The sequence below is a fragment of the Bombina bombina genome, chromosome 2 (genome assembly GCF_027579735.1).
Source record: "Bombina bombina isolate aBomBom1 chromosome 2, aBomBom1.pri, whole genome shotgun sequence".
Classification (NCBI taxonomy): domain Eukaryota; kingdom Metazoa; phylum Chordata; class Amphibia; order Anura; family Bombinatoridae; genus Bombina; species Bombina bombina.
In genome coordinates, this window is record NC_069500.1 from 812,609,911 (window position 1) to 812,627,369 (window position 17,459).

The 17,459-nt window shown below is 41.9% G+C and overlaps 1 protein-coding gene across 1 annotated transcript in view; it reads right to left on the reverse strand.

Annotated features, from left to right (window-relative positions):
* Positions 1-6: 6 nt before the first annotated feature.
* Positions 7-17,459, reverse strand: part of RANBP3 (RAN binding protein 3) — a 554,440-nt gene continuing 536,987 nt past the window's right edge. Inside the window, exons 14-17 of the mRNA XM_053703046.1 lie at positions 14,633-14,753; positions 6,705-6,847; positions 6,314-6,500; positions 7-822 (exon numbers count right to left, since the gene is read on the reverse strand). Coding sequence (XP_053559021.1) covers positions 779-822; positions 6,314-6,500; positions 6,705-6,847; positions 14,633-14,753 — 495 coding nt within the window. The 3' untranslated portion in view covers positions 7-778. The remainder of the gene's footprint in view (positions 823-6,313; positions 6,501-6,704; positions 6,848-14,632; positions 14,754-17,459) is intronic.

A 17,459-nucleotide genomic window follows, 5' to 3' on the forward strand; every position in this document is an offset into this window, starting at 1 on the left:
AAAAAAAAAAAAAAAAAAAAAGAAAAATACCCAGAAAGGGATCAAAAATAAAAGACTGGAAATGGGAATATTCAGTTCATTAACTACAGGTTACAGTCTTTGATACAGAAGGGAGAAGGTTGAGATCTGGCTCCTATGTGAGAGAATTGTAAGTCTGTGTGGCTTGAATATATATCCAAATCCAGCAAGTCAGAGGTGGCTGGATCCAAAAGTTACAGGTGGTTGGATCAATTTTTGTTTTAGCCGAATAAATCCTTGCAAGTAACTGGAATCCAAAAATAAAAGCAAAAAAAAGAGAAGCAATATGTACATCAGCAACCAATAGGATCTGGCAGGAAAAAAACAAACTAATATTTATATAATATAAAAACCAAAAGGTAAATGGTTGAAAAAGCTGCACAGTTCGGCCAAATCTCAACAACTGAAAAGATGGTAATAGAAGGGGGAGAAAATGTGACTTGTTTTAGCTCATCAATATGATGAGCCATTATATATTTTGAACCATCCAGCCAAGAGTCCTTTTGTATTTAGCATGGATACCACTTTTAGCCATTTCTAAATAAAATAAAGTTAAAGGAAATCCAAAGTATTTTTTTTGTTGGTTTAACATGATCAAACAGAATAACAGTTCCTGGGAAGGGTGAAGAGTCTGTTCACGGCTCAGCCTGGATTTCATTAGCTGGTCTTTATTTTTCCTTGAGGCAAGAAAGACAATGTAAGCCGTGGACCATCACCCTACAAGGTGAGATGGCAGTCTCAGGATAGAGGTTTGTGGTTGCTATGTTGTTGATGCAGACGGCCTGTCTCCTTCGTCACTAGGTGCTGTGGGAAACAGAAAATCGTTAGATACAAGTAGTTAGCATTTTAAAACAAGCAATGAGTTAGTAGGCCTTATTATTAACATCAGTTATTAGTAGAGCGCCAATACGTTCTGCAGCGCTAAGTGTCCTTAATGATTAGCGGTAAACACTAACTATATAACCTTTTATAAAATAAGCTAACTGTAAACAATAAAACAGAATTTATGCTTACCTGATAAATTTCTTTCTCTTGCGATGTATCGAGTCCACAGATTCATCCAATACTTGCGGGATATTCTCCTTCCCAACAGGAAGTGGCAAAGAGAGCACCCACAGCAGCTGTCTATATAGCTCCTCCCTTAGCTCCACTCCCCAGTCATTCGACCGAAGGCTAGGAAGAACAATTTCCTGATTGATATTCCAATTAGAAACAACCTTAGGAAGGAATCCAGGTTTGGTACGCAAAACCACCTTATCTGCATGGAAAACAAGATAAGGTGAGTCACACTGTAAAGCAGATAACTCAGAAACTCTTCGAGCCGAAGAGATAGCTACTAAAAACAGAGCTTTCCAAGATTGAAGCTTAATATCTATGGAATGCATAGTTTAAACGGAACCCCTTGAAGAACCTTAAGAACTAAGTTTAAGCTCCATGGCGGAGCAACAGGTTTGAATACAGGCTTGATTCTGACTAAAGCCTGACTAAACACCTGAACGTCTGGGATATCTGCCAGACGTTTGTGTAAAAGAATAGACAAAGCAGATATCTGTCCTTTTAAGGAGCTATTTGATAATCCCTTCTCCAATCCTTGGAGAAAAGACAATATTCCAGGAATCCTAATCTTACTCCATGAGTAACCCTTGGATTCACACCAATAAAGATATTTTCGCCATATCTTATGATAGATTTTCCTGGTGACAGGCTTTCTAGCCTGAATCAGGGTATCAACGACCGACTCAGAGAAACCACGCTTTGATAAAATCAGGCGTTCAATCTCCAAGCAGCCAGACGCAGAGAAATTAGATTTGGATGCTTGAATGGACCCTGGATTAGAAGGTCCTGCCTCATCGGCAGAGTCCACGGTGGAACAGATGACATGTCCACCAGATCTGCATACCAAGTCCTGCGTGGCCACGCAGGTGCTATCAAAATCACTGAAGCTCTCTCCTGCTTGATTCTGGCAACCAGACGTGGAAGGAGAGGAAACGGTGGAAATACATAGGCCAGGTTGAAGGACCAGGGCACTGCTAGAGCATCTATCAGTACTGCCTGGGGATCCCGGGACCTGGACCCGTAACAAGGAAGCTTGGCGTTCTGACGGGACGCCATCAGATCTAATTCTGGTGTGCCCCATAGCCGAGTCAGCTGGGCAAATACTTCCGGATTGAGCTCCTACTCCCCCGGATGGAAAGTCTGGCGACTTAGGAAATCCGCCTCCCAGGGATATGGATTGCTGAAAGATGGCAGGAGTGAGTCTCCGCCCATTGAATTATTTTGGTCACCTCCATCATCGCTAGAGAACTCTGTGTTCCTCCTTGATGATTGATATAAGCTACAGTCGTGATGTTGTCCGACTGAAATCTGATGAATTTGTCCGCAGCTAGCTGAAGCCATGCCTGAAGTGCATTGAATATCGCTCTCAGTTCTATAATGTTTATCGGGAGGAGAGTTTCCTCCCGAGACCATAAGCCCTGTGCTTTCAGGGAGTTCCAGACTGCCCCCCAGCCCAGCAGTCTGGCATCTGTCGTTACTATGAGCCACTTTGGCCTGCGGAAACACATTCCCTGAGACAGGTGGTTCTGAGACAACCACCAGAGAAGAGAATCTCTGGTCTCCTGATCCAGATGTATTTGAGGAGATAAATCTGCATAATCCCCATTCCACTGTTCGAGTATGCATAGTTGCAGTGGTCTGAGGTGTAGGCGGGCAAAAGGAACTATGTCCATTGCCGCTACCATAAGTCCGATTACCTCCATACACTGAGCCACTGAAGGCCGAGGAATGGAATGAAGAGCTCGGCAGGTGGTTATGAGTTTTGATTTCCTGACCTCCGAAAAAAATATTTTAATTTCTACCGAGTCTATCAGAGTCCCTAGGAAGGAAACTCTTGTGAGAGGGAAGAGAGAACTCTTTTTTTTTTTTATGTTCACCTTCCACCCATGAGATCTCAGAAAAGCCAACACGATGTCCGTGTGAGACTTGGCTAGCTGGAAAGTCAACTCTTGAATTAAGATGTCGTCTAGATAAGGCGCCACTGCTATGCCCCGCGGTCTTAGAACCGCCAAAAGGGACCCTAGCACCTTTGTGAAAATTCTGGGAGCCGTGGCCAACCAGAAGGGAAGGGCCACAAGCTGGTAATGCCTGTCCAGAAAGGCGAATCTGAGGAATTGATGATCTCTGTGAATAGGGATGTGCAGATATGCATCCTTTAAGTCCACGGTAGTCTTATATTGACACTCCTGGATCAGAGGCAGAATAGTCCAAATAGTCTCCATCTTGAATGATGGTACTCTGAGGAATTTGTTTAGAATTTTGAGATCCAAGATTGGTCTGAAAGTTCCCTCTATTTTGGGAACCACACAGGTTTGAGTAAAAAGCTAGCTCTTGTTTCGCTTTTGGAACTGGGCGGATCACTCCCATGGTATGTAGGTCTTCTACACAGCATAAGAACGCCTCTCTCTCTGTCTGGTTTGCAAACAATTGAGAAATGTGAAATCTCCCCCTTGGGGGGAGTCTTTGAAGTCCAGACGATATCCCTGGGACACAATTTCTAAAGCCCAGGAATCTTGAACATCTCTTGCCCAAGCCTAAGCGAAGAGAGAGAGTCTTCCCCCTACTAGATCCGGTCCCGGATCGGGGGCTACTCCTTCATGCTGTCTTGGAGGCAGCTGCAGGCTTCTTGGCCTGTTTACCCTTGTTCCAAGCCTGGTTAGGTCTCCAGACTGACTTGGATTGGGCAAAATTCCCCTCTTGCTTTGCAGCAGGGGAAGCTGAAGTGGGACCACCCTTGAAGTTCCGAAAGAAATGAAAATTATTTTGTTTGGTCCTCATTTTATTTGTTTTATCCTGAGGGAGGGCATGGCCTTTCCCTCCAGTGATGTCTGAAATAATCTCTTTCAGTTCAGGCCCGAATAGGGTCTTACCTTTGAAAGGCATGTTCAAAAGTTTAGATTTTGATGACACATCAGCAGACCAGGACTTAAGCTATAACGCCCTGTGTGCTAAAATGGCAAAACCTGAATTCTTTGCCGCTAATTTAGCCAGTTGAAAAGCGGCATCTGTAATGAAAGAATTAGCCAGCTTAAGGGCCTTAATTCTATCCATAATATCCTCTAATGGAGTGTCCATCTGAAGAACCTCTTCTAGAGCCTCGAAACGGAAAGCAGCTGCAGTGGTTACAGGAACAATGCACGCAATAGGTTGGAGAAGAAAACCTTGATGAACAAAAATTTTCTTTAGGAGACCCTCTAATTTTTTATCCATAGGATCTTTGAAAGTACAACTGTCTTCGATAGGTATAGTTGTACGCTTGGCGAGCGTAGAAAAAGCTCCCTCCACCTTAGGAACAGTCTGCCACGTGTCCCGCATGGTGTCAGATATGGGAAACCTTTTCTTAAAAACAGGAGGGGGAGCGAACGGTATACCTGGTCTATCCCACTCCTTAGTAACAATATTCGCAATCCTCTTAGGGACTGGAAAAACATCAGGGTAAACAGGAACCTCTAAGTATTTGTCCATTTTACACAATTTCTCTGGGACCACTATAGGGTGACAATCATCCAGTCGCTAATACCTCCCTGAGCAACAAGCGGAGGTGTTCAAGCTTAAATTTAAAGGCCGTCATATCAGAATCTGTCTGAGGGAGCGTCTTCCCTGAATCAGAAATCTCTCCCTCAGATAGCAAACCCCTACTTCAGAACATTGTGAGTGTATATCGGATACGGCTACTAAAGCGTCAGAAGGCTCAGCATTTGTTCTTAACCCAGAGCTGTCACGCTTTCCTTGTAACCCAGGCAGTTTAGATAAAACCTCTGTGAGGGATGTATTCATAACTGTGGCCATGTCTTGTAAAGTAAACAAAGTCGACGCACTAGAGGTACTTGGCGTCACTTGTGCGGGCGTTACTGGTTGTGACACTTGGGGAGAGCTAGATGGCATAACCTCATTTGCTTCTGTCTGAGAATCATCTATTGCTATATTTTTAAGTGCTATAATATGCTCTTTAAAATTTATAGACATATCAGTGCAAGTGGGACACATTCTAAGAGGGGGTTCCACAATGGCTTCTAAACACATTGAACAAGGAGTTTCCTTGATATCAGACATGTTAAACAGGCTAGTAATGAAACAAGCAAGCGTGGAAAACACTTTATTCAAAGTAAATAAGTGAAGTAAAGTAAAAAAACTGTACTGTGCCTTTAAGAGAAAAAAAGATGCACAAACTCTGCAAAACAGTGTAAAAAAGCAGCAAACTTTTCGAAATTTTTACAGTGGAATCATAAAGCCTTAGTAAGATTGCTCCACCAGTCAAATAAACGATTAACCCCTTAATGTAAAAACCGGATTGACAAAACCTCAAAAACCGGTATAAAAATGTTCAGCACCTTGCCACAGCTCTGCTGTGGCGCCTACCTGCCCTTAGGGATAGATTTGTGGAGAAAAAGCTTCCGTTAGGCCCTCAAGTACAGCAGGACCCTCCGGAGAAGCAGCTGGATGTCTTGTGTATAAAAGAAACTGCGCAACTGAGGCACGAAAATAGGCCCCTCCCACCTCACTCGATGTTAGTGGGGCCTAAAAGAAACACACCAAAGTGTTTCTAAACTAGCCATGTGGGTTAATAACCCTTAAATAAGCCATAATGACTCTTCAAAGTCCCTCAAAACAGTAATCTTTTAATAAAAAAACGTTTTTCCTATAAGTGTCACCAGTAACAACTGAGCCCTTTATGCAAGCTGGGATTCCATACTAAGTGTCTGAATACAGCTTACCCTTCCCTCATGGGTATACTACCAGCCTTTTCTAGAATTATCACAGTCTGTCTAGAAAAAAATTGACTGAACATACCTCAATGCAGCATAGCATGCAAACCGTTCCCCCAACTGAAGTTTTCCTGTACTCCTCAGCCTTTGTGGGAACAGCAGTGGATCTTAGTTACAAAGTGCTAAGATCATCATCCTCCTTGCAGAAATCTTCATCCCTTTTCTGCCAGAGAGTGAATAGTACACACCGGTACCATTTAAAATAACAAACTTTTGCTTGAGAAAATTAAAACTAACATTTTTGTCACCACACTCACTTTACCCTTCCTAGTACTTAGAGTAGGCAAAGAGAATGACTGGGGGGTGGAGCTAAGGGAGGAGCTATATAGACAGCTCTGCTGTGGGTGCTCTCTTTGCCACTTCCTGTTGGGAAGGAGAATATCCCACAAGTATTGGATGAATCCGTGGACTCGATACATCTTGCAAGAGAAAAAGTAGTAGACACAATCACTGAGGGAATACTTTCTCCTCACCAATAGCAGTTGTGCCTGTGGGCGTAAGGACATCATCATCATCATCGCTGTCCTCCTCGTTGGATGGAGTTACTTCCCTTACAGGTTCTGGACATTTAACCTCCAGCTCTTGCTCTACGCGGCTTCTAAGGGCTAGGATGCGGTGATGCAATGCAGCAAATAGCTGGCCTGTATCTTTTGAGCTAGCCTAGCAGAGGTGGCAAAATGAAAATGAAATTAATATGGAACAGTCTGCACAACAATCTAAAAAAGATTTTAACAAGAGCCTAAAGAAACTAACATGACTGGGACTTGTGTAAGAGTAAATGTCTAGGTTCTGGCTATCAAGTGATCTTATAAGTAAGATTTATCTGTGTACTTTGTAGAGAGAAAAAAAAAATCTCTTGCTTACCGATATCAAAAAAACTTTAACTCCCTGGTCCTCTGTATCCATGGCGGTAATACGAATGCTTTTTTCACTGGCTTTATCAATCTGCATTTGAGCCCAGAGCTTAGTGTTAAGGATTAGCCGTAGACTGCCTTGAGTACGCATCACTATAAGGAAAGATCATTAGCAAGTGCTTAATATAATAATAATAATAATATAATAATAACTAGTATTTATATAGCGCCTTTCTCCCAGTGGGACTCAAAGCACTTTTTCAGCGCTCGCTCTCGGAATTAACCAAATCGGCAGCTGAATAGTAATAGATATTATTACCCAATTTAATGGTACTCATTTTATCGACTTCGGAAGGATGAAGGGCTGCCGGGATTTGAACCTGTGACCTTGGATCTTTTAAACAGGCTTTTTTGTAGTCAGGGCATTTACCAACTGAGCTACCTCAAATTTAAAAACAGCAACAGTCTGTTTAATTTGTGTGCTTAGCAGCACTGTGATAAAATGAGGTGAACAACTTCCAAAGTTAAAAAATGAACAAGCTTTATAATATAATAAAGCTTGTTCATTTTTTAACTTTGGAAGTTGTTCACCTCATTTTATCAAAGTGCTGCTAAGCATACAAATTAAATAGACTGTTCCTGTTTTTAAACAAAGAAATTTACGGCTACGACTGAAGGGGCTCACAAAGCCTTCACCAAAAGGGGAAATCCTCAGGAGGCGTATCAATCTGCAGTGTACTAGCCACTGACTAAGTGAACCTGTGAGCACTGGTCACAGCACAGTGCCACAGATTATGGTAAGCGGATTACCTTTCAGCCTACAATTACATTGATGAAACGTTATCACGCTATGTGGCGCCCTCTTTCTATTTGTATTTTTTAACAGTGTTATCCCCGCTCTCTGGGACCAGGAGGAGCTGCCTTTGCCAAAGAACTATCGGCTGAGATTACACCATATGAACATTAGCGGTTACGGCTAGATCCTGAGAGCCGAATACGGTAGTTCCGTCTCATAATACATCCAATAGCTATATATTGTGTTTCACAAATATATTTTCTTTAACAGCGCGCCTTTACATATCCCCCTCTGGGATATTATAGATCATTCCTTGAGTGATAAGAATATTACACAATAGTAAAAGGAACTGTAAGAGGAGGATCTTACAGTATAATTATTTTGAGAGAGGTGGATAGGGTGATGCTAGATCAGTATATTACCAAATGTATTTCTTTATTAACTTTTTTAATAAAAATATATAGTGGAAATTTGTGATATATCTGATGTAAAACAGGTTAAAGGTGTGTTACATATCTTTTTCGTTCTCGCTATATTTGAAACACTAAATCGTGGTATATTGATAATACATATGACTGCAAAATTAATTTTTAAATTGTTTTTTTCTTTTATTTAAACTGTACTTGTGGAGTGTTCATCGTTTCTGGTTATAGATGCAGAAGTCTTAAACTTCTACTGGAAGGATCTATGAAGAGTGATGTCATAAAACATGTGCAATTAGATGAGTTGTATTACTACAAATAAACAGACTGGTTAACAAGAAATACATTTTTCACAGATAAGGTATCAGCATTTCTAAACTTTTTTTTTAAACTTATCAGTTTTAATACAATAATAGGGTGTGGTCTTGAGAGTTGGCAAATTAAAATTACGCAAGAAACTTTTTTTTGTTTAGTTTAGTTTTTTTTAGCAACACAGCATGGCAAGTATAAAATATATATGATAAATAATGTAAAGTTTTTTTTTCCTTGACAATTTAAAAAAAAAAAAAAACATCAATGGGATCACTAGTGACATTAATAGGGACATAACTAATGACATAATTTTACAGATCAGAGAAATTATATATATTTTTTTTAAATCATCAATGACATCACTAGTGACATAACCCATCACATCATCAATGGTATCAGTAGAAATAATCTTTAAAATCATCCTACACAAAACAGAATTTATGTTTACCTGATAAATTACTTTCTCCAACGGTGTGTCCGGTCCACGGCGTCATCCTTACTTGTGGGATATTCTCTTCCCCAACAGGAAATGGCAAAGAGCCCAGCAAAGCTGGTCACATGATCCCTCCTAGGCTCCGCCTACCCCAGTCATTCGACCGACGTTAAGGAGGAATATTTGCATAGGAGAAACCATATGGTACCGTGGTGACTGTAGTTAAAGAAAATAAATTATCAGACCTGATTAAAAAAACCAGGGCGGGCCGTGGACCGGACACACCGTTGGAGAAAGTAATTTATCAGGTAAACATAAATTCTGTTTTCTCCAACATAGGTGTGTCCGGTCCACGGCGTCATCCTTACTTGTGGGAACCAATACCAAAGCTTTAGGACACGGATGAAGGGAGGGAGCAAATCAGGTCACCTAAATGGAAGGCACCACGGCTTGCAAAACCTTTCTCCCAAAAATAGCCTCAGAAGAAGCAAAAGTATCAAACTTGTAAAATTTGGTAAAAGTGTGCAGTGAAGACCAAGTCGCTGCCCTACATATCTGATCAACAGAAGCCTCGTTCTTGAAGGCCCATGTGGAAGCCACAGCCCTAGTGGAATGAGCCGTGATTCTTTCGGGAGGCTGCCGTCCGGCAGTCTCGTAAGCCAATCTGATGATGCTTTTAATCCAAAAAGAGAGAGAGGTAGAAGTTGCTTTTTGACCTCTCCTTTTACCGGAATAAACAACAAACAAGGAAGATGTTTGTCTAAAATCCTTTGTAGCATCTAAATAGAATTTTAGAGCGCGAACAACATCCAAATTGTGCAACAAACGTTCCTTCTTTGAAACTGGTTTCGGACACAGAGAAGGTACGATAATCTCCTGGTTAATGTTTTTGTTAGAAACAACTTTTGGAAGAAAACCAGGTTTAGTACGTAAAACCACCTTATCTGCATGGAACACCAGATAAGGAGGAGAACACTGCAGAGCAGATAATTCTGAAACTCTTCTAGCAGAAGAAATTGCAACTAAAAACAAAACTTTCCAAGATAATAACTTAATATCAACGGAATGTAAGGGTTCAAACGGAACCCCCTGAAGAACTGAAAGAACTAAGTTGAGACTCCAAGGAGGAGTCAAAGGTTTGTAAACAGGCTTAATTCTAACCAGAGCCTGAACAAAGGCTTGAACATCTGGCACAGCTGCCAGCTTTTTGTGAAGTAACACAGACAAGGCAGAAATCTGTCCCTTCAGGGAACTAGCAGATAATCCTTTTTCCAATCCTTCTTGAAGGAAGGATAGAATCTTAGGAATCTTAACCTTGTCCCAAGGGAATCCTTTAGATTCACACCAACAGATATATTTTTTCCAAATTTTGTGGTAAATCTTTCTAGTTACAGGCTTTCTGGCCTGAACAAGAGTATCGATAACAGAATCTGAGAACCCTCGCTTCGATAAGATCAAGCGTTCAATCTCCAAGCAGTCAGCTGGAGTGAAACCAGATTCGGATGTTCGAACGGACCCTGAACAAGAAGGTCTCGTCTCAAAGGTAGCTTCCAAGGTGGAGCCGATGACATATTCACCAGATCTGCATACCAAGTCCTGCGTGGCCACGCAGGAGCTATCAAGATCACCGACGCCCTCTCCTGATTGATCCTGGCTACCAGCCTGGGGATGAGAGGAAACGGCGGGAACACATAAGCTAGTTTGAAGGTCCAAGGTGCTACTAGTGCATCCACTAGAGCCGCCTTGGGATCCCTGGATCTGGACCCGTAGTAAGGAACTTTGAAGTTCTGACGAGAGGCCATCAGATCCATGTCTGGAATGCCCCACAGCTGAGTGACTTGGGCAAAGATTTCCGGATGGAGTTCCCACTCCCCCGGATGCAATGTCTGACGACTCAGAAAATCCGCTTCCCAATTTTCCACTCCTGGGATGTGGATAGCAGACAGGTGGCAGGAGTGAGACTCTGCCCATAGAATGATTTTGGTCACTTCTTCCATCGCTAGGGAACTCCTTGTTCCCCCCTGATGGTTGATGTACGCAACAGTTGTCATGTTGTCTGATTGAAACCGTATGAACTTGGCCCTCGCTAGCTGAGGCCAAGCCTTGAGAGCATTGAATATCGCTCTCAGTTCCAGAATATTTATCGGTAGAAGAGATTCTTCCCGAGACCAAAGACCCTGAGCTTTCAGGGATCCCCAGACCGCGCCCCAGCCCATCAGACTGGCGTCGGTCGTGACGATGACCCACTCCGGTCTGCGGAATGTCATCCCTTGTGACAGGTTGTCCAGGGACAGCCACCAACGGAGTGAGTCTCTGGTCCTCTGATTTACTTGTATCTTCGGAGACAAGTCTGTATAGTCCCCATTCCACTGACTGAGCATGCACAGTTGTAATGGTCTTAGATGAATGCGCGCAAAAGGAACTATGTCCATTGCCGCTACCATCAAACCGATCACTTCCATGCACTGCGCTATGGAAGGAAGAGGAACGGAATGAAGTATCCGACAAGAGTCTAGAAGTTTTGTTTTTCTGGCCTCTGTCAGAAAAATCCTCATTTCTAAGGAGTCTATTATTGTTCCCAAGAAGGGAACCCTTGTTGACGGAGATAGAGAACTCTTTTCCACGTTCACTTTCCATCCGTGAGATCTGAGAAAGGCCAGGACAATGTCCGTGTGAGCCTTTGCTTGAGGAAGGGACGACGCTTGAATCAGAATGTCGTCCAAGTAAGGTACTACAGCAATGCCCCTTGGTCTTAGCACAGCTAGAAGGGACCCTAATACCTTTGTGAAAATCCTTGGAGCAGTGGCTAATCCGAAAGGAAGCGCCACGAACTGGTAATGCTTGTCCAGGAATGCGAACCTTAGGAACCGATGATGTTCCTTGTGGATAGGAATATGTAGATACGCATCCTTTAAATCCACTGTGGTCATGAATTGACCTTCCTGGATGGAAGGAAGAATAGTTCGAATGGTTTCCATCTTGAACGATGGAACCTTGAGAAACTTGTTTAGGATCTTGAGATCTAAGATTGGTCTGAACGTTCCCTCTTTTTTGGGAACTATGAACAGATTGGAGTAGAACCCCATCCCTTGTTCTCTTAATGGAACAGGATGAATCACTCCCATTTTTAACAGGTCTTCTACACAATGTAAGAATGCCTGTCTTTTTATGTGGTCTGAAGACAACTGAGACCTGTGGAACCTCCCCCTTGGGGGAAGCCCCTTGAATTCCAGAAGATAACCTTGGGAGACTATTTCTAGCGCCCAAGGATCCAGAACATCTCTTGCCCAAGCCTGAGCGAAGAGAGAGAGTCTGCCCCCCACCAGATCCGGTCCCGGATCGGGGGCCAACATTTCATGCTGTCTTGGTAGCAGTGGCAGGTTTCTTGGCCTGCTTTCCCTTGTTCCAGCCTTGCATTGGTCTCCAAGCTGGCTTGGCTTGAGAAGTATTACCCTCTTGCTTAGAGGACGTAGCACTTTGGGCTGGTCCATTTCTACGAAAGGGAAGAAAATTAGGTTTATTTTTTGCCTTGAAAGGCCGATCCTGAGGAAGGGCGTGGCCCTTACCCCCAGTGATATCAGAGATAATCTCTTTCAAGTCAGGGCCAAACAGCGTTTTCCCCTTGAAAGGAATGTTAAGTAGCTTGTTCTTGGAAGACGCATCAGCTGACCAAGATTTCAACCAAAGCGCTCTGCGCGCCACAATAGCAAACCCAGAATTCTTAGCCGCTAACCTAGCCAATTGCAAAGTGGCGTCTAGGGTGAAAGAATTAGCCAATTTGAGAGCATTGATTCTGTCCATAATCTCCTCATAAGGAGGAGAATCACTATCGACCGCCTTTATCAGCTCATCGAACCAGAAACATGCGGCTGTAGCTACAGGGACAATGCATGAAATTGGTTGTAGAAGGTAACCCTGTTGAACAAACATCTTTTTAAGTAAACCTTCTAATTTTTTATCCATAGGATCTTTGAAAGCACAACTATCCTCTATGGGTATAGTGGTGCGTTTGTTTAAAGTGGAAACCGCTCCCTCGACCTTGGGGACTGTCTGCCATAAGTCCTTTCTGGGGTCGACCATAGGAAACAATTTTTTAAATATGGGGGGAGGGACGAAAGGAATACCGGGCCTTTCCCATTCTTTATTAACAATGTCCGCCACCCGCTTGGGTATAGGAAAAGCTTCTGGGAGCCCCGGGACCTCTAGGAACTTGTCCATTTTACATAGTTTCTCTGGGATGACCAACTTGTCACAATCATCCAGAGTGGATAATACCTCCTTAAGCAGAATGCGGAGATGTTCCAACTTAAATTTAAACGTAATCACATCAGGTTCAGCTTGTTGAGAAATGTTCCCAGAATCAGTAATTTCTCCCTCAGACAAAACCTCCCTGGCCCCATCAGACTGGGTTAGGGGCCCTTCAGAACCATTATTATCAGCGTCGTCATGCTCTTCAGTATCTAAAACAGAGCAGTCGCGCTTACGCTGATAAGTGTTCATTTTGGCTAAAATGTTTTTGACAGAATTATCCATTACAGCCGTTAATTGTTGCATAGTAAGGAGTATTGGCGCGCTAGATGTACTAGGGGCCTCCTGAGTGGGCAAGACTCGTGTAGACGAAGGAGGGAATGATGCAGTACCATGCTTACTCCCCTCACTTGAGGAATCATCTTGGGCATCATTGTCATTGTCACATAAATCACATTTATTTAAATGAATGGGAATTCTGGCTTCCCCACATTCAGAACACAGTCTATCTGGTAGTTCAGACATGTTAAACAGGCATAAACTTGATAACAAAGTACAAAAAACGTTTTAAAATAAAACCGTTACTGTCACTTTAAATTTTAAACTGAACACACTTTATTACTGCAATTGCGAAAAAACATGAAGGAATTGTTCAAAATTCACCAAATTTTCACCACAGTGTCTTAAAGCCTTAAAAGTATTGCACACCAAATTTGGAAGCTTTAACCCTTAAAATAACGGAACCGGAGCCGTTTTTAACTTTAACCCCTTTACAGTCCCTGGTATCTGCTTTGCTGAGACCCAACCAAGCCCAAAGGGGAATACGATACCAAATGACGCCTTCAGAAAGTCTTTTCTAAGTATCAGAGCTCCTCTCACATGCAACTGCATGTCATGCCTCTCAAAAACAAGTGCGCAACACCGGCGCGAAAATGAGGCTCTGCCTATGATTTGGGAAAGCCCCTAAAGAATAAGGTGTCTAAAACAGTGCCTGCCGATATTATTATATCAAAATACCTAGAATAAATGATTCCTCAAGGCTAAATACGTGTTAATAATGAATCGATTTAGCCCAGAAAAAGTCTACAGTCTTAATAAGCCCTTGTGAAGCCCTTATTTACGATCTTAATAAACATGGCTTACCGGATCCCATAGGGAAAATGACAGCTTCCAGCATTACATCGTCTTGTTAGAATGTGTCATACCTCAAGCAGCAAGAGACTGCTCACTGTTCCCCCAACTGAAGTTAATTGCTCTCAACAGTCCTGTGTGGAACAGCCATGGATTTTAGTGACGGTTGCTAAAATCATTTTCCTCATACAAACAGAAATCTTCATCTCTTTTCTGTTTCTGAGTAAATAGTACATACCAGCACTATTTCAAAATAACAAACTCTTGATTGAATAATAAAAACTACAGTTAAACACTAAAAAACTCTAAGCCATCTCCGTGGAGATGTTGCCTGTACAACGGCAAAGAGAATGACTGGGGTAGGCGGAGCCTAGGAGGGATCATGTGACCAGCTTTGCTGGGCTCTTTGCCATTTCCTGTTGGGGAAGAGAATATCCCACAAGTAAGGATGACGCCGTGGACCGGACACACCTATGTTGGAGAAATTATAATATCTAAATCATCAATAACATCACTAGTTACATCAATGACATTTCCCATCCCACCATTCTTAAAAAAAAAAAAAAAAATTAAAATAAATTACCGCTCTTACTCACCAAGTCTGGATTGTAACATGCCATCTTCTGTTGAGGCCATGTCATTGAGACGTAGGAGTCCCCTACCCCTCTCTACCCAGGACTGTGACACCTTATCAAACACAAACAACTTGCACTGGATCTGCAGTTAAAAAGTACACAGTAAAATATTAAAAAGGGACACAGAACAATTATGGCACACTATTCCAACCCTACATTTTCTTGTGCAAGCAGATACTATGTTGTACCAGTACAATTTGTTCTACAGCTACTCAAAGTTGCTTTACATTCCTCGTCTGTAGATGGGTGGCTAAAACAGTACCAAATGATGTTGTGAACAACATGTTCAACTACAACAGTTACAAAACAGTGTAACGTTTGAATGTGTCCAGCTTAAAACAGGTAGGGAATGTTATAAAATATACATTAAATGCTGCAAAAAAATAATAAAATAGCAGATATTGGAGAAAAAAAAATGCAAATCAAACTAATGCTTAAAAGGACAATAAACACCAGAATGTTTGTTGTTTAAAAAGGTAGATAATCCCTTTATTACCCATTCCCCAATTTTGCATAACCAACACAGTTATAATAATATACTTTTAACCTCTGTGATTACCTTGTATCTATGGCTATGCAAACTGCCCCCTTATTTCAGTTCTTTTGACAGACTTGCATTTTTAGCCAATCAGTGCTTGCTCTTAGGAGCTTCACGTGGCTGAGCTCAATGTTATCTATATGAAACACATGAACTAATGCCCTCTAGTGGTGAAAAACTGTCAAAATGCATTCAGATTAGAGGTGGCCTTCAAGGTCTAAGAAATTAGCATATGAACCTCCTAGATTTAGCTTTCAACTAAGAATACAAAAAGAACAAAGCACAATTGGTAATAAAAGTAAATTGGAAAGTTGTTTAAAATTGCATGCCCTATTTAAATCATGAAAGGTTTCTTTTTTTTACTTTAAATCCCTTTAAATATTGTTGCTCTGTTTAAACGTGGAGCAGACAAAAACAACAACTTTATAAATACCCATCTTAGGTGGTACAAACTGTCAGTCAAGTTTACAATTTTAAAGTTCATTACACAGTGATTCTGTAATGAACTATTAAGGTTTCTATATCATTGAGAAATTGTTTCATTTGGAAACATTTAATAGAAAGTGTTAATATCATAATTATTTATTTGTAACGCTTCATCATCATAATATAATTTATTATTACCTGATTCTTTTCCTTTTTGGCAGTGAGCGTCCACGAAAACATTCATAACCTATGGGAAATACTTCACCTAGCCACAAAGAGGAGGCAAAGACACCTCAAACAGAGCATAGAATTATCCCTCCCACTTCCCCTACCCTCTCAGTAGTGGAAGAGAGGTTAAGGAAAAGTAAAGCAACAGTAAAGAGATGCCATCAGAAACTGCCGCCACTTCACAAGTTCAGGGCGGGTTCATGGACTATCACTGCCAAGAAGGAAAAAGGAAATAAATTTGATTCTTTTTAGATACGATGAGTCCACGGATTTCATCCTTACTTGTGGGATATCGCCTCCTGGTCAGCAGGAGGAGGCAAAGAGCACCACAGCAGAGCTGTATATATAGCTCCTCCCTTCCCTCCCACTCCAGTCATTCGACTGAAGTTAGGAAGAGAAAGGAAAAGCCAAGGTGCAGAGGTTACTGAAGTTTAACAAAAAATAAAGACCTGTCTCATAAAACAGGGTGGGCCGTGGACTGGACTCATCGTATCTAAAAAGAAACAAATTTATCAGGTAAGCATAAAATTTCCTTTTCTTTTTAAAGATACGATGAGTCCACAGATTTCATCCTTACTTGTGGGATACAATACCAAAGCTATAGTACACGGATGAAAAGGGAGGGACAAGACAGGGAACCTAAACGGAAGGCACCACTGCTTGAAGAACTTTCCTCCCAAAAACAGCCTCAGCCGAGGTATCAAATTTGGAAAAAGTGTGAAGAGACGACCAAGTTGCAGCTTTGCAAATCTGTTCAACAGAAGCATCATTTTTGAATGCCCATGAGGAAGCCACAGCCCTAGTGGAATGAGCTGTAATTCGTTCAGGAGGCTGCTGTCCAGCGGTCTCATATGCAAAACGGATGATACTCTTCAGCCAAAAAGAAAGAGAGGTAGCCGTAGCTTTCTGACCCCTACGTTTCCCTGAAAAAACGACAAACAAGGAAGACGATTGATGAAAATCCTTAGTCGCCTGTAAGTAGTACTTCAAAGCACGGACCACGTCCAAATTATGTAACAGACGCTTCTTAGAAGAAGGATTAGGATACAAGGAAGGAACAACAATTTCCTGATTAATATTTTTATTTGAAACAGCCTTAGGAAGAAAAACAGAATTTATGTTTACCTGATAAATTACTTTCTCCAACGGTGTGTCCGGTCCACGGCGTCATCCTTACTCGTGGGATATTCTCTTCCCCAACAGGAAATGGCAAAGAGCCCAGCAAAGCTGGTCACATGATCCCTCCTAGGCTCCGCCTTCCCCAGTCATTCGACCGACGTAAAGGAGGAATATTTGCATAGGAGAAATCATATGATACCGTGGTGACTGTAGTTAAAGAAAATAAATCATCAGACCTGATTAAAAAACCAGGGCGGGCCGTGGACCGGACACACCGTTTGAGAAAGTAATTTATCAGGTAAACATAAATTCTGTTTTCTCCAACATAGGTGTGTCCGGTCCACGGCGTCATCCTTACTCGTGGGAACCAATACCAAAGCTTTAGGACACGGATGATGGGAGGGAGCAAATCAGGTCACCTAGACGGAAGGCACCACGGTTTGCAAAACCTTTCTCCCAAAAATAGCCTCAGAAGAA